The following is a 25,462-nucleotide window of genomic DNA, read 5'->3' as shown; positions in this document are numbered from 1 at the left end:
ACTCTCTGGGTTGCACAACGGGTTCGTAGTTATACGGCTGTGGTCCGTCATATGTGTAATTGTACACATTTAAAGTTTCCTCGGGGTCAGAACCGGCACCAGAATTCATTGTTTTCCTATTGTTCAAATCGACCGCTCTCCCTCTGCCTACGTCACTTCCGGTCAAGCGTTTTCAAATGCGGAAGTAAAATTTTATCACAAAAACGGCCACCAACACCTAAATACGGCATGCATAAATACAATTTTGATAAAAAAAATTTCCTACATTATTTTTCTAAACATTGATGTAAGGGGGGGGTCTAACCTGCAATATGCACTTTAACCTAATGATTTGTTATGTAATGAAATAGGCCTGTTCTTCATCTTTTATAACTCGTGTAAATGTATTACAGTGCTTCTGCATCCCCCTAATCTAAAGTGTAAACACTTCATCACCAGAGAATATGTTCGTATCATATGTAGTTCTTCCTTACCTGTCACAAATTATATATATGCAAGTTATTTACAAACTTTTCAGCAGCCCTCTAATCTTAAATTTCAACTTTTCATACAACAAGGCAGCATACCATTTTAACTGTTCCTCACTGGTTACAAAAAGTCAAATGATGCTTAAAAGTGACAAAAGATTTATTGCAACAATGGAGTAACTAAAACATAATAAAATGATCTTACATCACAATAAAAACTGGAACACAGCAGCACTGAGTGAACACTTGCCGCCTGGTGTATCACACACCTTTTACTTTCTCTTGTTTATGGGGAGAAGCTTTTCATTTCTTTTTAAATGCGCAACCTCCGACAACAGTGGGGGGTCATTGCTCAAAGCATCTGAACACTTCATGATAAAAATCTTCAGCTTTTGCCCTCTGGAGTGGCTGTGCAGGAGTCCTTCATACTTTGCCCGGGACACAATAGCAAGCTTTGCAATTGCAGCGCTGGTTACCACTGTGCACCTGTCCACTCAAGATCTCAAGTTCTTCCCCCTTCTGAACTCACGTAAGACCTTCTTCTCTCAATATAGTGCAGCAGATTAGTAAAAAAAAATGTTCACTTTGGTATACAAGCATGACATTTGGCACAGATACACTCTAAAGGCCACTATTTTGGAAAAAGGTGTTGGCCACCCAAAAATTCAATTTGGCTGCCATTTTTCAAGATGGCCACCATTGCTATTCAATGTTTATTATATCAGTTATTCAAACAGTGATCCAAGCGGAAAATTGGATAACAATACTCACTAAAGGACATGTTAATGGAAAAAGGTGCTTGTACCTCAAAAATTCAAGATGGACACCATTTTTAAAGATGGCCACCGTTCCTTTCGAATATGAATTATTTCAATTGTTCAAACGGTGATGCAAGCATAAAATTAGGCAGAAATATTCTTCAAGGAACATGTTACTTGCTAATGCTTATTATACCAATTATTCAAACAGGGATCCAAGCTAAATTTGATACAAATACTCTCTAAAGGACATGTTAATGGAAAAAGATGCTTGTCCCTCAAAAATTCAGGATGGTGACCATTTTCAAGATGGCCACCATTTCTGTCAAATAGTCATAATATCTGCTTTGTCTGCCTCCTCTCCTTTGACCTGTCCGGCTTAGTTAAACTTGCCAGGGATATAAAATCCCCGCTGGCGAAGGGCCACCGCAAGGCTACTTACTTTTTTATTCACATTTGCAATTGCACAGTTCTGTGCCAGTGAAAACCAATCTAAACCATTTGCATCTTTCATGGCACTCTGATTTGCAGCCACACTTGGCTAGTTGTTCACAACTTTGTGCAACTGGTGCATTTGCTGTCCAGAAGACCCCCCATTGTTCACCAAGATTTTTCCATCCCCCGGCTTCATATGGCCTCTGCTTTCGGGCAAACATGTCAAGTTTAGCCTCATCTACACTAACAGCTGTGCTTGATCGATCATACAGCAGGACCACACACTTCTCAAGGATCTCCAGGCCACTATCAGTCAGAACAGGAGGGTACTGACTTAGTTTGCTGAAGATGAGAGAGGCCTCAGGGAAAATGTCCCAGGTTTGCCAGGCACCTCAATCATAGATATAGTATACATTCGGGTATGGGATACAACTAGGTTTGGGTCACCTACACCTAGCCTGATCATTCATCCAGTGCCATTTAAGTCCTGTGTGATCTGTACACCTTCCAGGTAAGCATACATGAACAAGTCATGTATTGCCCCACTTACCCTTGGCTCGGCTCTCCTGCGCTGGCACAACCTGTCAATTCCGGTGCGGCTATCTAACCCTAACCCTAATAAATCAACAGATCTCAATAAAGGAAACTTTCTCGAACAGTTCAAGTTAATGTGCAAATATGATCCAAGTTTCCAAAATCATCTGGAGCAGCTGCCCAGAAACAGAACTTTGATGAGTCCAGATGTACAAGATATGCTGCTGGAGTCAGCAGCGTCTTTGCTGTTGCTGAAGTCCTTGAACCAGGCAGCTATTATGTCCGGATGTTTCAAAGTTAAATTGTTGCAGTTTTGTCAGTGTCTCTGTTTGTCATTTTTGCTACTTCTTAGTTTTTCTAAGTCCTTCTTTGTTCAGATAAAAGATGGCCCACATCATTATGCACTGGCCCACCCAGCTACTCCACTGAAAGTGAAACTAAACTCAGAGGAAAGAGTCGAGTGGACTGTGGAGTTTAGAGAGTTTAAAGGTTTAAAATGTGATCTTACCTGGCGATGAAACGTGACAGAAGAGAAGCAACAACAATAACGTTCTCATCTTGATTTGATGAAGACAAGTGAGTGAAGGACCGAGCTGGATCAACTGTTTCCTGTTGTTTGTCCTGGCAGAGGGAGGAGAGAGTGGAGATGGGTGTGTGATTAGTTTTTTTCTCACCTGTGAAGAGCTCTGATTCAGTACATCCTGTAGAACCAGTCATGGGCGGAACCAGAGGGCCATCCAGGAATTTAGCCCTCCCAGGAGAAATCAGCATTATTATTACTGTAATAAATTTCCCCACCTATTTTTAATTGTATTTTACCATCTTGTAACGTTAGTGTTTGGAATATAGTTTTATTGTGGGATGAAAGGAAGAAAGAATTGGCTCCCTTTTTTATTATAATATGGTAGCTGTTCGAAAATTCTGCTTTTTCTGCAAAATCCCGACCATTCAGCCAATAGTTTTATGCATTTTCGGCAGCACGTTCAGCAGATTTCGCTTCAGTCTTCAGCATTCACACTGTATTTTCGTAGGAAATGCAAATGTTTCTAGTTATTACTGTAATAAATTTCCCCACTTATTTTTAATTGTATTTTACCATCTTGTAACGTTAGTGTTTGGAATATAGTTTTATTGTGGGATGAAAGGAAGAAAGAATTGGCTCCCTTTTTTATGATAATATGGTTGAAGTCCTCCCTCTGTTGGTGATCTGACAGACTGAAATGTTTAACATGATGCCAGAAACAGCTGAAAGGCTGCATGATGTAACAAACAGTTGTGTTCATTTAATTTTGTAATTCAAGTACATTATTTTAGCTAGTTTATTAATAAATACAGAGCAGCTGGAAGTTCATGTTTCTTCCTGTCCTTTTTACTTACTAGATACCAACAGCTCCAAGATTCATTTGATCGACTTTGGGCCAACATTAAATATGTAATCATTAGCTCAGATACTGATTACATAATATTCCTATCACATGTCTGCAGGCGGCTCATAGACTAAAGCACAGAACCACTGGATCTGAAAAGAGTTAGCATGTTAGAGATGGGCAGTATTTCCATTAGGACTGAGTTTCATTAAAATACTCTCAAATATCTTTTCAGTATTTTGTCATTTGTTGCCTATTTTGCTGGAAAAAATGAAATTAAACACCCACAAGAAGTGAAGTGATCTGAGCTCCCAAGCACTAGAATATCATTAATACATTACCAGCAACCATTACTGTAAACACAAATAATGTTAATGTTTAATGTATTGTATACAATGAGTTTTATTTATGTCAATGATCCAAAAGAGCTCAAAGACACTTGTTGTCCTAATGAACCAAACTGGACCACCACACACTGAGGCAGCTCAGAGGAGGACGGTATGAACCATAATGTCCTCCTCCTTCTGCAAATATCTTATATCTCCTAATATCTTTGTCATTGCTGTGTTCAAACATTTCTTTTTGTCTTTGTCTAGCTCATATTCTTTGTCAGGAGCGCAAACAGACATTGTGTGTACTTGATAAATATTCACCCCTCGAAATGTATACTTCCCTGGTTCAGTGTTATTCCAATAGAGATCTCTGCGCAGATCTAAAAAAAGTTTGGTTAAATTGCATCATTGTCTGTTGCCAGAGCAGCCCAGGTGCAGCTCTCTATTCTCTGCCTCAGTCTTTCAGATTCCACAGAGGCTGAGTTAGTGTTAAAGCACAGGAGCGGCATGAAGTTGTGAGCTTTTTCTTGTGAATTAAGAGTTTTCTGAAACTGCTGTATACACAGGCTGGCTTGTTTATGTTCCTCTATATAAGCCCATTGTGCTGTTTCATGAGTTTAAACAAAAAAAGTTGTTAAGTTATTACTTTTGGCTGAATTTCCCTTAATTTATGTTAATTTATGTTTTATGTTATGCTATTTTAGTTGGTGTTTAAAAATGTAATTTATTATTGCTTTAGTTAAAGAATTTGCACATTGCTCTTTTATGTTTTTGTCTATTTCATTAGATTCATGCTATGATTATTGTAACAATAAATCAGAAGTTACTCAGTTCTTGAGTAGCTTTTACACTAAATACTTTCTTACTCTTACTCAAGTAATTATATGGATGACTACTTTTTACTTTTACTTGAGTCATATTATTCTAGAGTGGCAATACTCTTACTTGAGTAAAATTTTTGGCTACTCTACCCACCTCTGCCGATACTGTAATGTCCTCAACAGCGACTGACAGATCCATGCAAAGGCAGTCTTTCTCTGGGATGAAGAGGAGTTCAGTTTTACTAAGGTTGACTTTGAGGTGATGCACAGTTGTTCAAGTGGAGACGTCTGCTAGACATCCTGAGATGCGCGTTGCAACGTGGGTGTTGGAGGAGGATGGGGGAAAATCGAGGAACAATTGGGTGTCGTCTGCATAACAGTGGTAAAAGATTCCATGTGATGTGATTGCAGAGCCTCGTCATCTAGTGTATAGTGAAAACAGAAGTGGTCCTAATACTGAGCTTTGAGGGACACCAGTTTCCAGAAAGCAGGGTTTGGACAAGGAGCCATTCCATGTGACCTGAAAGGTGTGATTTGTCAAGTATGATGTGAACCAAGTTAGATCAAATTCAGTGATGCCAAGTTCAGCCAGAGTGCAGAGGAGGATTTGATGGTTGACTGTATCAAACGCAGAAGAAAAGACGAGGAGAATGATGACTGACGATCGAGACAAGGCTCTGGTGGCAGCAAGTGATCCAGTCACTGTGAGGAGGGCCGTCTCAGTGGAGTGAGCAGTCCTGAAGCCTGACTGAATGGGGTCATGGAGGTCATTTTGAGAAAGATAGCAGGACAGTTGGTTGTAGACGGCACGTTCCAGGGTTTTAAAGAGGAATGAAAGATGAGATACAGGTCTGTAGTTTGGGAGGTTAGCTGAATGTAGGATGGGTTTCTTTCGGAGTGGCTTTACTGTGGCTGTCTTGAAAGAAGCTGGAATAAGGTCTGAAGTGAGGGAGGAGTTGATCAGGGTGGTGAGGAATGACAAGATGTCATTGTGAAGAATGATTTAGCAATGTCATGTTTTACATCCAGCCTTCTGTTGCTGTCACAGTACCCCATCAGAAGTTCATCAACTTCAGCCCTCACCACAACCTCTGGGATGTTTGGGATTCCAGTTGATGCAGTTATGAAATACTTGACAGAGTGTAGCACTGCAGGACAAACAAAGGAGCTGATAAATAACACTAATCATAAATATGATTTGAAGTCTGTGTATTCGCTGTGAAGGAGCAAAACGCAAACATTTTAAATGTAATGTGCAGAACAAACAGCCTCCATTCAGTATGAACACACACTCATCATCACGAGTTATAATGAAATCAGTATGATTTAGTCAAAACACTCTGAACAAGTTGAAACAAAAGTACAACCAAACTTGGAGGAAAGAGTCGAGTGGACTGTGAAGTTTAAAGAGTTTAAAGGTTTAAAATGTGATCTTACCTGGTGATGAAACCTGACAGAAGAGAAGCAACAACAACAACGTTCTCATCTTGAATTGATGAAGACGAGTGAGTGAAGGACCGAGCTGGATCAACTGTTTACTGTTGTTTGTCCTCACAGGATGAGGAGAGGGAGTTCCTGTCCTGAGAAAAAAACACAGTGCAAACCGCCTACAAGTGATCCAGGACTGGAGTCAACAGAGAGGTGCTGGCAGGTGTGGCTTGTCTATATGGACATAAACAAAAATAGCTTGATATGATCTTGGTCTCAGTGGATAGTTAAGATCTCAGAGAATGTGTCCCCATGTACATTTGTATCACCACCTATAACTTATTCTACATCAGACAGTAGATAACACCATGATAACAATGATCCTTTGCACAGAGATGCCACTGAAATCATTCAGCAGCTCCTCGACTTCAACTGAACCAAAGTAGACAGAAATACCACAGAGCACATATATTCTACAAAGGTTTCAGTTTGGAAAGAACCAGTCAAACCTGGATTCCTTAAAGTACCCAGTGTATGTGAGATATTTATTTTATCCACTTGAAAGGGAATCAGGCTCCACAATACAAGTGTCACAGCCCTGTTTGTAATACTGTATATAATACCACTAAACAGCCGTTAGATGGCAGCAAAGACATGTATGAAATAAAGGCTGAGAGTTTCACAGCTGCCCGACCCAAAGCTCTGGTATTTGATGACCTGGGAATGAGACTCAACAATCAACTATGTTTCTCCAGAATCACGTGCTGCATGTTTGAAGTTGGCAGAGCTCTAATGGGGGAAAACATGTGAAATTACATATTTCCATGCACCTATCAGGAACAGGCTACAGGTTTTGGGTTGCTTGGTTGCTGTCAATCATGTAACATGCTGCTACCATAACAATATTAATTAACATTGATTAAGATGAAGCAGACAGATTTCTAAGTATTACCATGTAGATGTTAGTGAAGGATGAGCAGCAAACAGTCAGGAATCACACAGAAACAGGTGATATTGATTATTTAGAGTATCATATAGTAACATTTAATCATTTTCTCTCAGGGTTCCTCTGTGTTTAAGTTATTTATATTATTGTTGTATGTTTCTTGTACATTTAATTGGTGTTAACCATCAGCTCAAATCACTACTGTGAATAAACATGTTTCAACATGTATCTCACAGTTTAGTTGTCAGAAGGCTCCTTTAACAGAGATACTGGCTCTCTCTTTAATCTCTAACTTCGGTGTTCATGCTAAGCTAAGCTAACCTTTCTCTGGGAGCTAACTCTGCTCAGAGTTCACATTGATATCAATCTCCTCATTCAAATCCTCTGTGAGAATACTGAATGTTCAGGTAATATACTGAAGTGTCGTCACAAATGAGCATGTGGACCAAACTTGTTAAAATGTGAGGATTTTATTGAAAAGACAAACATCAGCACAGAAAGAAAGAACAACACATTTGAGTTTAACATTCATTCATGTTCATCAATGTAAAGGAATTTACATATTTAGTCTCAGAAGTTCATAGTTAATTTGTAAATTTGTCGATATACATCTACCACTCTGCTCACCACTCATATGAGAGACACACTGGCTCCATGATAGACCAAACTCCATATTCTCCATCTATAGAGTGGTGCAGCAATAAACAGTTTATGGAGGCTAATCCTGAAGTTAGCATCGCCCTGGTTCCCTCCACAAGAAGTCTATGGGATTTTTTGAATTGGATTTTAGAAAATCGCCAAAAAGAATCTCTGTGACAAACACAAGTTTATGATTCTTATGTTTTATTCAAAAAGATAATCTTCACAGATGAAAAAACACAAATTTTGAGGTGTAAATTAAATCTTTGTTAGTAAAAAGTTAATGTTAGGCTGTAAACTGACCACATCACAGTCACATGACTTAAACGTCACCACTGCTTAATGTCTTACTACAAAAAAACTATACACGTTTTCTATAAACTGATCAATGTACAAGTTGTAAAGTTAGAGTAAGAATAGTTTGTAATTACAGTCTGGTCACACGCTGTCTCCTGATTGGTTTGAGAATGAATACGACAGAAACGTCAGTTAATAAAAAAATCAGAGCCATACAACATAGAACAGTCCTTTGATTATGACTGTACTTATATTGCAAGAAGCATTACTGTCTTTTAGTTCATCAAAGCTAAATAAAGTGTCACCAGGAGAGTCACTGAGTGTGTTTGTCATTCAGGTCTCTGGATTCAGCTGCTCAGAGAGCTCTGTGCTGTTGTCAGGAGCTGCAGGTCAGAAACAAACATCCTGGATTGAACTTTTATAAACAATAAATACAGGAAACAGTGTTGAAAAGGTTAATCTGCACAATAATGTGAAACATGTTTTAATCTAAAACATGAAGTGTGAGTCAGATCAGCTGAAATAGAACCAAAGTAAGTTTTACTTACAAGATGGAGGGGTGATGGCTGAAATCAAAACAAGACAAATAATTTCAGACACAGTTGTAAATGCCAGATTATCTTTAGTCACTTTATTCCTCTCTTCTACTCACTCAGACTGAGTATACTCAGTCTGTTTAGTGCTGACTGTATTTACTTTCTCTGATGCTTGTTTTAATTCTGCAACCTGAATAAAAGAAATCAACTCAAAGACTGAAATCAAAATACTGAAAACTAGAGATGCACCGATGCATGCATGCAGGGAGGGAATTTCATGGCCGCCGTTGCCCCGCACTTTGGCCTTGATGCCCCGTGAAAAAAAACACTCATCATACGGCCACAGTGGCCTCTGTGCCCCTGGCCCGGTCAGCGTAGCGGGCTTGCCTTTAATTACAGCCACCTGAGTGCACAGTAGTCACTCACAGTAACTTCAGTGAGTCCGCGGTTCGCGCAGGTGGAGTCTCATCATCACGATGATCTCACGTGAAAGCCTCTCAAACAGCAGCAGCGTCTCAAAACAGAAGTACGAAACTTACAGCACAGCGAGCGAGCGCCGCCGGTTTTGACATGATACGTAACTGACTTATGTGGTAGGATTTAGTCCGGTAAAGTTGGAAATATATTCACAGATTCGATCTTCCCGGATCAATAACTCATAAGTGAAACCTTGTTAAAACACAAACGACGGCTCTTTCCTACCGTAGTAAGGTAGACAACGAGCTACAACCGAATGTTAATCAAAATGAGTGTCTGGACATTAACTCTGGTCTGTATGGTCAGCCAGCTGTGAGACGAGGGCGCAGGGACCGTCTACAAAGTGCAACACTGAAAGGGATACTACAAAAAATTCAATAGCTTCACTATTATTCAGAGTGTAGTGTCACCAAAATCACTCCACACATCAGTGGTCTCCTGCTGGTTATTCTACATTTTTTTGTTTGGAAAAAATGTGCTTTGCCATAATTTTGGGGAATTTCTATTGGGAGAAATATTCAATAACACTAATATTCATTGAGGTGGCACAAAACCCACCTCACCCTAACCCTACTTAACAAAAACTACTTTCTAATGTAACTTTAACTTGATTTTGGTATAAAAAAAATGTTTTAATACACAATCCATATCTTATTATAAATTAGGATGTTATGGTATCAGTCTGAAAGGTAAATCAACATATTTTACTCAGTGGCCTTTGTGCCCTGTCATGTGGCCTTGGTGCCCCTGAAAAAAAAACTGAAGGCCAAATGGACTTGCCCCTAAAATGACAAAATTCCCACCCTGACTGCATGCATTCCCACTAGTAAGCTACAGTTACTCTATGTAAGCTGAGTCCAAGTTGTCTCTAAGAGAGTCTCTAGAGTGTGAAATATTGTACATTGCCTCAGCCTGCAATAAAACGGTGGTCAATTCATGATACTTTCTCATCTACTAATTTTTATACTTAATAATACAATGTCAATGTTGTGTAAGAAGAATCATTAATTAAATATATGAAAGTTACACAAGACAACAATATAGAAGAATTTATGGATTTGACGCTGTGATCGGTGATCGGCAATATCGGGATCGGCAGATACTGCTTTCGGTGATCGGTGATCGGCCCCAAAAATCCTGATCGGTGCATCTCTACTGAAAACTTTCCTTTTTCTCTCTCACCTTTCTTCTTGTTGTAATCGATGAATCCAGCAGCACCGCTGAGAATGAGAACAAGAACAACCACTGCAGCAGTGACGAGGACGGTCATGTTACTGGGCTTCACTGTTGAATACAATAATAGTTTATTATCACTGTTCTTGTCGTTGTTCCCATGCACTCCCCTTCAGCACCATCTGATCTCACTCCTACCCCAGTTGGTTCTGATCCGATCTTTCTCCAGTTTGGTGATGATTTCCTCCTTCACACCAGAGAGCTGAAACACACAGTCGTACCTCGTCCAGTCTTCAGGTGTGACTGATGAAAGGTTCAGGTCAACACTCATCTGGAAGGTTCCATTGTGGTTGGGGAGGATCTCTCCGTGGTCCACCTCCTCATGAAGCTCCTCTCCATCTTTCCTCCAGACAAGTGAGGCTCTGTGAGGGTAGAAACCTGTAGCGAGGCAGCTGACTGGAGAGGAGGGAGTCTTCTGGAGGAGAGACACTGAGGGAAGCTCTGGAGAGAGATCAGTGAAACTATTTCTAGTTTGAAACACTGAGACAGCAAACTTACTTGACTCATGCTAAGTGTACTCTGACTATCACAGTCTGAGCATCAATGGAAAATGTCAGTGTCTACTGATTGGTTAAGACGACATCGAATCTTACAGCTACAGAATATAAACAGAGAAAACAATGTAATGTCAGACTGACTGGAGTGAAAACACAACAGCAGTTCAGTCTGAACAGACTGCATGAACATGATTGTGTCCATTAAACTACATCAGGTCAAGTGATTCTACCTGTTCTCAGCAGAAAGCTCCTCCCATAGTCCACATACTTCTTCAGCCACTCAGGGTAAATCACTGTGAGGTAATTTTGATTGTACTTCATTCTAGCTTTGTCAGCATCCCATCCCAGTTTGGTGATGACAGCCTCTGGTTTTGGAGCGATCCATGTCTCTGTCTTCAGGTCGATTGATATGAAATCTTCTCCATCATAACCAAACTGATTAAAACCAACAATCTCTCCGGTCTCATCATCCCACTCACAGCCACTTATCCTCTGTAAAATGTGAACACCTGAGACAGAGACAGAGAAAGAAACAACACACCTCATCACTTTAAGGTTTAACATGCCAACAATGAACAGTGATGCAGCATCACTGGTTTTGTACTATAATAGTTATATTCTGTGTGTTAAAAAATTTCAAGTTGAGCATCAGTTCTGTGAGGCTTTGGTGAAGAGATTCACCTACCTGTGTGCAGTAAAGGAGGGTAATTAAGAGGAGGACATACACTATATTGCCAAAAGTATTTGCTCACCTGCCTTGGCTTGCATATAATTTAAGTGAGATCCCATTCTTAATCCATAGGGTTTAATATGACGTCGGCCCACCCTTTGCAGCTATAACAGCTTCAACTCTTCTGGGAAGGCTTTCCACAAGGTTTTGGATTGTTTATGGGAATTTTTGACCATTCTTCCAGAAGCGCATTTGTGAGGTCACACACTGATGTTGTACGGGAAGGCCTGGCTCTCAGTCTCCTCTCTAATTCATCCCAATGGGGTACTATCGGGTTGGACTGCAGGCCAACATCTCTTAGTATGCTGAAGCATTCAGAGTTCCTTTCACTGGAACTACGGGGCCAAGCCCAGCTCCTGAAAAACAACCCAAACCATAATCCCCCCTCCACCAAACTCTACACTTGGCACAATGCAGTCAGACAAGTACCGTTCTCCTGGCAACCGCCAAATCCAGACTCGTCCATCAGATTGCTCTAGAGTCCAGTGGCGGTGTGCTTTACACCACTGCATCCGACACTTTGCATTGCACTTGCTGATGTATGGCTTGGATGCAGCTGCTCGGCCATGGAAACCCATTCCATGAAGCTCTACGCACTGATCTTGAGCTAATATGAAGGCCACATGAAGTTTGGAGGTCCGTAGCGATTGACTCTGCAGAAAGTTGGTGACGTCATTTTACGTGGCTTACCACCTCGCGGCTGAGTTGCTGTCGTCCCCAATCCCTTCCACTATGTTATAATACCACTGACAGTTGACTGTGGAATATTTAGGAGCGAGGAAATTTCACGACTGGACTTGCTGCACAGGTGGCATCCTATCACAGTACCACGCTGGAATTCACTGAGCTCCTGAGAGCGACTCAGTCTTTCACAAATGTTTGTAGAAACAGTCTGCTTGCTTTTATACACCTGTGGCTATGGAAGTGATTGGAACAATTTCAATTTCCTAATTTCAATTATTTGAATGGGTGAGCAGCGCCGCCGCTCCCACCACGCGCATCACAAGCTGTGTGTAGGGCACCAAGTGCTGAGGGGGCACCAAAAAAAGCCTAATGAAAAATCATCATAGTTATAATAATAACGCCGATATTATTTCAGTATAGAAATATTAGGCACTTTTTAGGCATGTATATCACAAAACAGGCAGAACAAGAGAAATATTTAACTGCTCAAGAAGGTAACGATGGTGCCCCCCCCAAACACACACACACACACACACACACAACTTCCCAAGTTCCCCATGGGTGCCCCTCCCTATCTCAGTGGTCTGTTGAATTGTGCCTGACAATGCTTGACAGCAAACTGTCAACTTGTTTGGAAATGGCCTCGAAAAGACAGCAGGAGTCAGGAGCAGAGAAAAAAAAAGAACAAAGAAGAAACTGCGAGATGATGCCCGCGCATCACTTGCAGGTAAGTTCATGTTTAATCATTCTTAAAAAAGGGAAATGTACAGCTAATGTGATGGTTAGCCCAGCAAACACCTTGAACTAGACGTTATTGCTAATGTTTGCAAACTCAAATATGTGATAACTTAGGTGCAAGCTAAATTGAGATTTTACTGGTGAACATTATCTATGCAGTTTACAAGTAACTGACGCCAGCTAGCTGTTACTTTACTTTAGATATTGAGCAGTAGTTTATGGTTTATTCTGACATGACAGCGGTCAATACTTTCTCAGTCACAGTTAGCAGTCGGTGCACAAGGTAGGCTCACAATTCCTCTTGCTTCAGACCATTTATTACCGTGTAGCGTGCAGTTAACAGTCTTTACCCAGGCATTTAGCAAAGTTTATCTAGCATAGTGTCATTTGAGAATGCATATTTTGGCGTTTGCAATGCATAATAAACCCACCATCTTTAGGATTGTCATTCAGTAGGATTTAGCAGAATGTAGGCTACAGTCTCCCACACACATTTGGTGAGGTGTCAGATGTGCAGTGGGACAGAAAATGGCTCTTGATAATGTGAAGTCTGAAGATCTCAGCCTTGTAGTGTAGCTGCTACAGCTAGCTTAGTCACAGCTGAATGTGACGGAAGCTGAACTGTGTTCATTTTGATTGCATTTATGTCAGTGAAATAGAAAAACGTTTTTTAGTAGACAAAATGCTCTCATAACCATATTTAAGTTGTATTCAATTAAATGGTAAAATAATGTTTAAGACTCAGAAATGTCTTGTGTAAGGTGTATCATTTTGCTCTTATTCCTGTAGGTAAGATATAAATATAAAATGTCATTATGAATGATATAAAGCAAACATTATTGTTGAATTGTGTGCAATATTGCAACTCATTCTTTTATGGTTTTTATATTAGATTAGATTTATCAAATAGTTGATAGGTAATAAAGAGGGAGAGCTCCTTGGCTGCATGCTTTCTGTCATGGTGTGAGTGGGGGTCTACCGGCCCCCGGACCTGTGGGCGTGCCAACCTCACCGGCTCCAGCGGAGAGGCGCACCTGGTTTCCATTCATTCATCATCCCCCCTGCTGCTTAAGCCCAGCCGTGCCTCCACTCCGATGCCAGATTGTTCCGCCAGTTACGATAGACCACCGAGCCAAGTCCGCCTGCCAGCCAGTCCACCTGCCTGCCCGCCCGCCTACACCGACTACATCTGCCGACCCACTCACCTGCGGATCACACCTCCCCACGAGCCGTTGAACCTAAATAAATCAAGTTTAACTGACCGCTGCCTCTGCTCCTTCTGCTTTTGGGTCCAGACCCAGTACCCCGCCATAACACTTTCAGTTTTAAATGTTTATAAAAAAAATTTGGTATAAGATTCTTTGTTTGAATATTTTGTCTCTTTCTATATTGATCCTTTTTCTTGGTATTTCTAAGTTAATGCAGGGTCAATGCTGAGTTAGTACAAGGAGGAGCACATGGCCTAGAGAAAGATACAGATGATGAGCAACCATCTACAAGCAGTTCAGGCACACATCAACCCCAGCCGGCCAGCAGGTCCGTAGACTCCACAACAGTACCAAGCCTAGGTTAGGGTTAGTGGGGAGGGGGCATCATAAAGCAATGATGCTTAGGGTACCAAAATGGCTAGCAGCGGTACTGTGGGTGAGTGAATACTTTTGGCAATATAGTGTATATGCTGGATGTGTCCTGTATGTGTTTCTGTGTGAGACCAAGCTGCCACATGTTAGTTTGTTTCAACTTATTCTGCTAATGTGTTCCTGATATGTTGTTTTGTATCCTTTAACTTATGTGTACATGCATCCAGATGATGTATTGTTTATATCTTTTAAATGATGTTTAAATGCAGTCAGTATTTATAATGTGTATCTGCCTTCACATCAGGCTGTGGTGTATTAGTTGTTTGATTTCTACTTCCTCTCCTGTGAGAAGTTTAACCCTGTAAATATGGCTCATGGAGTGTATTTAGATTTACAATCATTGTGTTGTTCTGTATTTACTTTTTGTTTTAAATAACAGAATCACAGTGACAGATTACAGAAGACTCATCCTTCATGGATGCATTAATAATGTAAGCTACCTTTGTTTATAATTCATGTTAATGTTAATTTTGTACAATATTATATTATTCATATGTATATAGAGTTTATTCTATTCTATTCTATTTCTTACCTTTTCAATTACATTGTTTATTTTTTACAATTGTTATTGTTTTTCTATTATACTATTGTCATTTGGCTGCTGTGTTAAACACATTTCCCCATTTGTGGGACAATAAAGGAATACTGATTCTGATTCTCATTCACTTTTTGTCTTACTTAGTTTTGGCAAGTATGCAGATATACTGATCTTTATTTGCTGTTGTACAGAAATCATCCATCCTGTCATTCATCCATCCGATCAAGCATTCCCAACTCAATAAATTATTGAAAGGTTTTTGGATCCTCGTGTTTAAATGTGCACACCAGTCAGATGTTCTGTGTTCCAGTCGTCCCCTGAAGCAGAATTAGTCAATAAAGTATTCAGTCTTTTTTACTGTGCATGATGGAAACTTTCTTTCAGCCCAGGGAGGCTGATAAAATCAATTCCAAATATTTCTGATACAAATCTTACTAAATTATTTTTATAATTATAAAAAACAGTTAATGAAGTAAAAGGTGAAATATAACATAGTACATACTGTACCTCCACTTTGGTTGAAGCGCTGTGTCAAACCATTGATTTCAGCTTTGAAAAAAGTTGGCTCCCACTGAAAACATAATCCTTTGTACAGCTCCAGCTGGTGAGGATCATCTTCCAATACTTTTTTCACCCAGTCGTGTTTTAGATCAATTATCTTTTTGTTGCCGTTGCAGAAAGCCACTAGATTATCATCAACCACTGCAGCTACAACAAACTCCGGGAAGTCTGGGAGTCCAGAAGATGCAGTGGAGATATACTTCAGGGAGTGTTTCACTGCATGATAAAAGAGGTTTATACATTTAGTATAAATACACATCATCATCATCCTCACACTCATCATAAATATGATGTCATGGTAACACTTTAGGTTATGGCCTGCCATCTACAGCATGAATCTTTTTATCTAACTCATCTATTGCCTATCCTAACATTACAGAGTACAGTACGTATGGGCTGAAATATGTGCCACTAGAAACTGAACTGAATTTCAATAATATAATTAGTAACATAATGTATTAGTTTGGAAAATTCAACTCTATATACATTTTCACATTCAGTTCTCAAAATTCAAATTCAGTTCTTGCAATTTAATTTCAATTTACTGTGACAGACATCCGAGTAGTTGAGGAAGAGCAATTGAGCGCAGATAACCAGGACTCCTCTTCGGCCAATCAGCACCTACGTTTTCACATACGTAATTTACTTTAACGCTGACTGGTTGTTGAAACACAGGAAGTGGTTATCCATAGACTGGCTTGACCATGGATGAGGCTGGGACAAATACGGCAATGGTATTTTACCATATATTTTAACGATCTTTCGTGTAACTGTTGTTAATGTTATAGCTATTTTGTAGAAGTGTTTCATTGGTTCAAAATGAAGGTTAGATGGTTCGAAATCTACATCAATATCTTCCTGCAACTACAGGAATTTACAGTAAGCATACTTCAACTTATTTCACATGTTCAACTGCACTGGACCCACACAAAGGAAGTGGAAATTGCATCATTAAGTGATTAGAAGGTTAGTAATATATAGCAATATCTACTTGCAACTATAACATTTACTGTACTTCATTATTCTCCATGTTCAACCGACTGGACCCACACAAAGAAAGTGAAAAAAAATTATAGAAAAGTCTGCCAGAAGTAAGGAGAAAAGTTACCACAGTTCAGCTATTAAACACCAAGTCTTTACCACAGTACAGAACAATTACCCATTAACATCAAAAGGCCCAATTCCAAATGCTGCACTATAACTGCATATGAAAAACAATACAAAAGGATCTACCATGTTAATGTCACGTTTATTGAACATTTAATTTCTTTTCTTTAAATGTATATATTAGGAATCGAGGAAAATATCAACACTTACAGAGAAAATATAACACTTACAATGAGTTTTTATATAAATTACACAAAGAGTTTTTATATAAATTACACAAAAGAAAATATGTTTTACCTATTTCGGCCATAAGCGGTCACATTGACCGCACATCATTTCATGGGGTTTCATTGTTATATTTTTCGCGCGGTTTGCTGCTTTCATTGTCTCTCGTGTCTCTTACTTTGTTAGCGGACTCCAGCTGTGCTTCTTTGCATTACTTGAATTTACTTATAAGTTAATTATTATAAAGTTGTATTCAGGGCTGTAAACTAGCGGTCGCCACTCGCCAAATGCAACTAAAATATTCCCCTGGCGACTTAATTTTGGAGGGATACATGCCACGGGGCGGGTAAATGTTTGTCCCGATGGTCGTGCTCTTGCAATAAATTATGCATGATATAGCAAAACATTGTAGTAGCTGTAAAGTGATAAATTATAACAGTAGCAAACGTTGCTCAAACTGCTCTTTAAAAGTTTGGCGCAGTGACTTTGATCCGAGCACAGCTGTGGTGCTGTGGCACGAGAGCTCAGTTAGAAGCAGGCGGCCTGACTATATGGATGGTGCTGAAAAGAGGGTGTCTGAGGGGCCGTCCACACGGGCGAAAATGATCTTTTTTTTCTCCGTCTTCCTCTTCATTGTTTTAAGAATATTTGCGTCCGCACAGATCCACTGAAAACGACCGAAAACGCTGTAGTTCATATTCCAGGCCTCTAGGTGGCGCATGACATTCACCAAAAACGGAGAAGAAGACACGGAGCATGCGCATTAAGCTTGTGCGCTGTAAACAAACAGACAGTAGACGGAGAAACCGAACACAACAAGAAGAAGATGAAAATGGCTAGTGCAAGGAAACCAGAATCGTTTGTGTGGACCGTTAATGAGGTCGAACTGCTGCTGAGACTCACACTCAACTACAAGGCGAGTAAGTTGCAAGAAAGGCTCAATATCTTCTGCGGCACGAACACGAGCAGTAGTCCGCCATTGTTGTTGTAGTTGTATGGGACGTCGCGTGGTGGGGCGATGGCGTCATCGTTTTGGAAAGTATGCGGATTCACCATCCACATGAAAACGGGAGGGTTGCGTTTTCGGATTTCTCCACCCTGAGACCTGTTTTCAAAAATGTGCGTTTTCAGGCGCTGCGTTTTCAGGATCCGTATGGCCAAAAGGATGCAATAAGTGTGCGTTTTCGCAAAAGAGCGTTGTCGTCAGGCCTCAGGCTCCGTCCAGACGACAACTGTCTGAGAGGTAGTCTGCTGAAGACAGTGATGAGGAGTTCTGATTAGAGATGCATACTGGATCGGATGGGTCCCATCTGTAGTTCTGATGAGTAATTAATGAGTGTTTCCTTTGTCAAAGTTTTGCACTCAAAGTTTTCAATTTGCAGTGTTATGAAATGTAATTAATACTATTAAAATGTATTTCTAAATAATACTTTGGCCTCTTTTCTAAGCATGTATTGCTATATAAGACTGTTATCTCCATGAAAAGTACTGAAACAGATGTATATGCAACAAAAAGAGGCAATTTATTATTTGGCCGGTAAAAGATGTACTTGGCCGGTAGATTCTTTCATCTACCGGTCCCCTTGGCAGGTGAGCCAAAAAGTTAGTTTACAGCCCTGGTTGTATCATATAGCCTGGTTGGCACCATGGGCAAACAAAAACGGGAGGTCCCCCCTCCGTGAAACAGCCAGGGGAGCGCTGAAGTGTGGTGATGCAACTGACTAATGTCTGCATCCTAAGCACCGTGTGGGCACCTTTAGGGGGGCGAAGGCAAAACCGGAGTCTATGATGTACTATAACAACACCAAGTATGGCATGGATGTCCTGGACCAGATGCGAGCGTACTCTGTCAAAGGCGGTATGTGAAGATGGCCAGTGGCAGTCTTCTATAACATCCTCAACCTGGCTGGGATCAATGCCCACATCTTATTCAAAGAGTGCACCAGCAGCAGAGGAGAGCCCGGAGGAAAGTCCTGCAGCAGCTGGCAGAGGAGCTGAGGGCAGAATACATGGAGGGGAAAGTAGCCGCGGCAGTCGGCACAAGGAGACTGTGACCATTGATCGCAACAGCTCTTTTTTTGTTTTTGTTTTAGATCGGCTCGTTTCCAGCTTTTTCGATTATTTTTTTTCTTTTATTATATATTATTACCGGTAAGTGTTAAAATAAAATGTTTCATAATCAAATAAGTTACTTTTAATTGTTAATTTTGTTGTTCTGAGTTTTCTCTATTAAAATCTTGTGTAAATATGCAATAATTATGGTTTACTATGTGCGATGATATGAATTGATGAATGTATAATTAAACTTGTTAAAATGTACATTTTGATGTTATTTAGTTTTTTAACAAAAATATCATGACACAATGAATGCATTCATCACTCAATCGGGTATTTACATGACAGATTATAGAGTTTAAAATCTAGCAATCCAAATGCCATTCTAGTGTTGGAATTCCAGCCCTTCTGAAGTCCAACTGACACTTTGGTCCAATCAGAAGCATATAATTTGACTGGATCTAACTCTAGGGTTGTGGAAAGCGCACTGTTATGCCTTAACCAAGATATCGATAATTAAGATTAATTGGATCAGATCTGACTGGACTGAACCCGCCACAGTGGAAAACTGATTCAATTCACCTGCCAGCACACAAATTAACCCGCATTTGGCAGGTGGCGGGTGCTAATTTCCATCCCTGCTGTGTTGGTACACGTTTTTTTTACTGAACGTGAATATCACAGTTTTATAGACGGTGGAATGGTTCCTCTGAGGCTGCCCTATACAGCCTGCATTGGCCATACTTCTGCCGTGGTTCACTACTTCTGTGTTTGGTATAAAAACGACTTATTATTAATATGTATGGTCCTCACTATATGGTATGGTATAAAAACTAAAAATACTTCAGTAAAGTAATATTTAGTATTGGAATATTGGATACAAAATTGGATTGACTGGAAAAGGGATGGCAAAATCCCATTCTCAGCTCTCAGGCAGTTTTCACTGCATGGTAGCAATATGGCGTACTGTAAATTCCTGTAGTTGCAGGGAGATATTGACATAGATTTCTAACCATCTAACCTTCATTTTGAACCAACAAAACGATTCTACAAAATAGCTATAACATTAACAACAGTTACACAAAAGATCGTTAAAATATATGGTAAAATACCTTTGCCGTATTTGTCCCAGCCTCATCCATGGTCAAGCCAGTCTATGGATGAGCCACTTCTTCCTCTGTTTCATGGCGGGTGGCAACCAGCCAGCAACCAGTCAGCGTTAAGGTAAATTACGTAGGTGAAAACGTAGGTGCTGATTGGCCGAAGAGAAGTCCTGGTTATCTGCGCTCAATTGCTCTACCTCAACTACTCGGATGTCTGTCACAGTAAATTGAAATTGAATTGAAAGAACTGAATTTGAATTGTGAGAACTGAAAATGAAAATATATAGAGTTGAATTTTCCAAACTAATAAATTCAATTTCAAATTATAATATTCAGATTCAGTTTTTCAATGCAATGATCCAAATTAAACAATACAAATTCAAATTATGTTATTCAAATTGAGTTTTTTAATGCAATTATTCAAGTTTAGCCATTCAAATTAAAATATTGATGATTCAAATTCAGTTTCTAGTGGCACATATTTCAGCCCATGCGTATGGCCAACCAACTACTGAGAAGCATTTCAGTGTTTGGTGTCCCGCTTCTGATATGAACATGAGCATCCTTTATGGCTGCAATATATTGATATTTTACTGTTACTATGATGAGAGACTATATGTCATCTTAGATTGTAGATATTGTTATATCATGATATAAGTGTTGTCTTTTCCTGGTTTTAAAGGACATTACTTGATGTCATTTTGTGAACTGACCAGACTGTTCTACATGTATAATACTTGTCTTCCCCCACATCATCATTATATCAACATTACTGGTGATTACTGATCAGAAATCTCATTGTGGTTATTTTGTATGTATTTAGGTAAATATAATGTGATACTTCATTTTGTTGTCCAGTCCTCGCATGAATGTGTTTTGAGTAGAGCCCGATCGATAAAGGATTTTTAAGGCCGATACCGATACAAATATTTCGTGATTTAAAAATCCGATATTCCGATATATAGGCCGATATATATTTAAAAAATCTGCATTGTCTCTCCAAAGCTGCTGTGTCAACTTCACAGCGCTGTGTAAATGTACTTCTTGATAGCTGAAGAGCTTTGATTGATGATAATATTTGTAGCTTGTTTTTAAAATCCTGAAACAAGGAGTCAGCTTCCTCAACGAAGGCCTCTTTTATTATATTAGCACTTAACAAAGTGGAACAAACAAAACAAAGCATAAATGGAGCGCCGGTCAGTCAGCACGGTGGGAATAGCTGGAGGACCATCCAACATCGCCGCGAGCCGGGAGAGCCCACAGCAGCAGAGGAGAGCGACAAAGGAGCCAGGCGGTGAATAACCCAAAGGTGGTGGTGGAGGGAGGACCAAAGGAGCAACGATGGACAGCCCACAGAGTATTGAGTACGTTAAGTCGGTTTGAAAGTTAGCGTTGCTAGGCTAACAGCTGATCAACCAGGCTAACAGCTTTTTAGCGAGGCTAACAGCTATTAGCTTTGCTAGGCTAACAGCTGATCATTTTATTGTATCCCTTCTTTTGTTGATATGAATTGAAGCCGCTAACCAGAGGGGTGTACTGCGAAGCCAGTTTAGTGGATTAGCGAGGTATGTTGAGTCTAAAGCCAGGCTTCCCTGTACTACAAAGGTGGCTCTCTTTTAACCCGGCTAGATCACCATGGTAACTTATGCTTAGCTCACAACCTGGTCCCGACCAGGTTATGTTCAGAGTTTCAGCTTAAAATCGGCTATGAAAGCGCCGCTGTTTCACTGTGTGACTCATTCGGAGAACCCGGTGGACCTGGGAGCAAGAATTATTCGGGCAGCACTACGACGTGAGTGGCGCTGATCTGCTGGCATTCCCTGATGAAATTCTCTATGAGCGATATAGATTTTCAGCCAAGGGAATACGGTGCATTTGCTCACTTATTGAGCCAAGCAGGAATGCCACTTGAAGAAGCTCTGCGCTCACTGTCGGGCAAACTGTTTGTGTAGCTCTTCGTTTTTTTGCCATGGGAACCGACTTACATTCAGTTGGTGATGCAGAAAATCTGATCAAGAACACACACTGACAAAATGATGGGGCAGCTTGGCTACATACCACTTTGAATGATGTTTTTGTATTTGGCTCTAACTTGCTGCCATGTCCGACTGCTGCTTCCACATCTTAATAAAATGCAATATGAAATATTAATTAGGCCAACCTAGTATTTATTTGTCACAGATAATGGGTAAAGTTAATTATTTCTTTGATGTGGCCATGAATAAACTGATGAACTGATCAATGTTTCACCCGTTGTAGAGCAGTGTACGCCCAAACACAAATCTTACAGGCTTGAGCGATTTTCACTGTCAAAAGGGTCTTTATTGTCATTGTACAGGGACAGTAGCTACATTTGCTTGTTCATCCCAACACAGTAATACAAAAAAAAACACTGAACATTTATAGCCTACTCACAATCAGCCTCGCTTTCAATAAAACACAAACGCGCATTCTATAACTGAGTTCAGTAAAATGTGAAAACAATATAAATATACAAAAATGAAAAAAGATAGTTTTTGCTTCAGTTTATTTATTTTTTAAATGGATGAGGGTTAATATGTAAAAGTTGCACAATGTTGAGCTTCAGAAATTAAAACACTAAGGGCTTAATATAATATTGATCATAATATTAATCATTGTTAACTTGCGCATTTACGTCAGCAAGTTTCTGCCAGCAGCCCTCCCTCGCTCTATTGGCGGCGACAGTGTTACTTTTTGCCTTGATGGTTTCTTTGAATTCTTCATAGCCTTGCATAATAACAATCTGCTCATCTTGAGTAAAATATGTGGCCCGGGATCGATCCATTTTCGCACGGAAGTAGAATAATATGACGTCAAACGCCCCCTTTTATGTGTACGCGCGCAGAGCACAAAGCAGAGAACCGGACTTGACTAAGTAAGTTGATAACCACCGTCGCAGTACCGTTTAACTCTGTTTGGGGACTTGGGGCTTTGTTGAGCTGCATCATGAGCACAAAGCCTGGCTATGTTGAGCCCCCTTCGCAGTACAGGCCTCAGGTCACTTAGCTCGCTTATGTTTTGCAGTAGCTATCGCGTCTGCGCATGCATGGTGACGCGTGACCCAACAAGAAGAGACCTGACTGGCCGTCCTGTACGTCAATCAGATGGCATAGACTCTGCCTGTTGTAGAGTGCCCTCTGGTGGACGCCAACTATCATAACATGGTTGGAGGGTGTTAAGTCTGTTCTTATTTTATTCTTAAAATATTCATTTGTCGGCCATTAGAAATGCCGATACTGATAGTTTGGAAAATGCCTAATATCGGCCTGCCGATAAATCGGTCGGGCTCTAGTTTCGAGGACATTTTTTCATAATATCAAGATATATATTTTGTGTAGTAAAACAGCTTACTAATATTTTGGCATTATTTTAAGGTCATATCACCCAGCACTATCATCTTTGAGAGACACACAGAGTTCACAAACCAGTGTCCACCACCAACATGTGTTGGTGAAGTGATTTGTTAGAAGACACTCACTGAGTCTGAAAGTTATAAAATGAACTGTGGTTTGTCCTTTTATACTATTGTTGCTATTGTGCAACAACTTTCAATAAAGTTACTCAATGACTGTTGTTTTTCATTCCTCTACTGTTTATGACAGTTGTTCTGATCCTGTGACAGGGCAATAAAGTTGATCATCTTCTATAACTGCCTCATCATAAAGACGCTTTTCTTCTTCCTGCACTCAATAAAAAACAAAGAACAACTCTGTCTAGAACAATGTCAGCCCACATCTACCTGAAGTCCTCTGTCTCCTATGTTTCACCCCACCCCACATTTTCAACATACAGTATGTTCCTAACAATAGACTTTGATCTGCACATGTTCCAAAGTTTAACACAAATCAAAGTTATTTAGGAACTATATAACAACATCCTAATTCATTTTCATATAATCTGAACCGTGAGCTGGACAGACTGGTTGATCTGAAATATAAAGACAGGCAGCCTCCATCTTCAGGTCACTAGTTTACTGCTGAACTGTTCTGTGTTTCATAAACTGCTTTCAGGAAGTAATTCAAGGAAAGTTATCTTACCTGAAAATGCAAAGTGGCTCGAGAGAAGCAAGAAAATGAAGATCTTCATGTTTTGATCAGAAGTAAATTTAATCCACGTAACAGCTGAGTTGAGTCAGTGGAGTTGAGTCTTCATGGTGTGAATAAATGGAGGAGGTGTTTTCTGTTTGGATAACACACCTCCTTCCTTCCCTCACTGTGTCTTTAGCTCTCTCCAGTGGGGATGAGAGGTTTAGACAGGAGTAAAAGTTCTTCAACAGGTTTTCCTGTGATCTTTGGTCTTTGTTAAACTCAAAAGAAACTTTAGTTCTTCTACTTAAATAATGCAGTTTCAGATATAGAGGTGCATATAGATATAAATAGAGGTGTTTATAAGTATAGATACTAAACTTAACACATTTAATGCACGTGTGTGTCTGATCTTTGTCTTTATTACGCCACCCTTCAGTTGTAGCATGAGATTAACTGAATTCACTGAGTAAGCTCAGAATGAAAATTGGCTGGTAGAAAAGCTTTTCTTTAAAATGTAAAAGAAATAATGGTTCGTCTTATTTTTTATATTATCTGACATGTCGTTGCCTGTATGCATTCAAAACCTGCCTCACTCCACAGTGAACAGTCCCATGTTTCACTTTATGCTGACAGAGTTTCATAACATCAAACAGCTGAACAGTGAAACAGAGAAGCATCAGTGCCGGTTTGGACTGGCCCGGCTTTGTCTTTGACAGGTACAGGATCAAAACACAATGTGTATCTGTTTAAGTGGCTGAGGAGGACTTTAACAGTGGACCAGTGTCAAACTGTAAAAACGGCTTTTTCACTGTGAAGTCCAGAAAAACTTCACATTGGATATATCAACTTATATTCTAACACAGATGGACTTCACTTTGAGAAACTCACCTGAACTTATTGTAACACAGCTCTTGTCTTATAGCATAACACACCTACAGCGACTCACTACCTTTGTTTCAATTGATGTAATATTAGTATCAGGGTTCTCAGCAGACGGTGGAACAGCGGCGCTGTGCCGTTATACCGCTAGGTCAGCGCCGCTATACTCCGCGCCTGACGGTGACGAGCGAGCGAGCGAGCGTCAGTCCGTCGGTCCCCCGGTTGACGGCGATGAGACGGCTGACGGCGTTGATGACCGTCTGTCCGTCCGTCCATGTCTCCCCCCCCCCGGACTGACGTTGACGAGTGTTCGCGCCCCCCCCGGACAGACGGTGCGCCGCTACACTCAAAAATTCTGGGGAGAACCCTGAGTATAGTATTATGTT

General features: G+C 40.2%; 2 protein-coding genes across 2 annotated transcripts in view; both read right to left on the bottom strand.

Annotated features, from left to right (window-relative positions):
* Positions 1-6,801, bottom strand: part of LOC115577553 (major histocompatibility complex class I-related gene protein-like) — a gene marked incomplete at its 3' end in the record, with an annotated part of 13,593 nt that extends 6,792 nt beyond the window's left edge. Inside the window, exon 1 of the mRNA XM_030410437.1 lies at positions 6,152-6,801. Within this exon, the coding sequence (XP_030266297.1) occupies positions 6,152-6,200 (49 nt within the window). The remainder of the gene's footprint in view (positions 1-6,151) is intronic.
* A 1,113-nt stretch (positions 6,802-7,914) lies between these two features.
* On the bottom strand, positions 7,915-24,369 carry LOC115577551 (major histocompatibility complex class I-related gene protein-like). Its single transcript, XM_030410435.1, has 7 exons — positions 24,207-24,369; positions 15,605-15,874; positions 10,998-11,276; positions 10,409-10,711; positions 10,220-10,321; positions 8,573-8,590; positions 7,915-8,407 (listed from the first exon to the last, which is right to left on the bottom strand). Exons 1-7 carry the CDS (start codon positions 24,253-24,255, stop codon positions 8,358-8,360), a joined length of 1,071 nt encoding a protein of 356 aa, XP_030266295.1. The 5' UTR covers positions 24,256-24,369; the 3' UTR covers positions 7,915-8,357.
* Positions 24,370-25,462: the final 1,093 nt, after the last annotated feature.

The sequence above is a fragment of the Sparus aurata genome, unplaced genomic scaffold (genome assembly GCF_900880675.1).
Source record: "Sparus aurata unplaced genomic scaffold, fSpaAur1.1, whole genome shotgun sequence".
Taxonomy (NCBI): Eukaryota; Metazoa; Chordata; class Actinopteri; order Spariformes; family Sparidae; genus Sparus; species Sparus aurata.
This window is presented reverse-complemented; position numbering and strand designations above follow the sequence as displayed.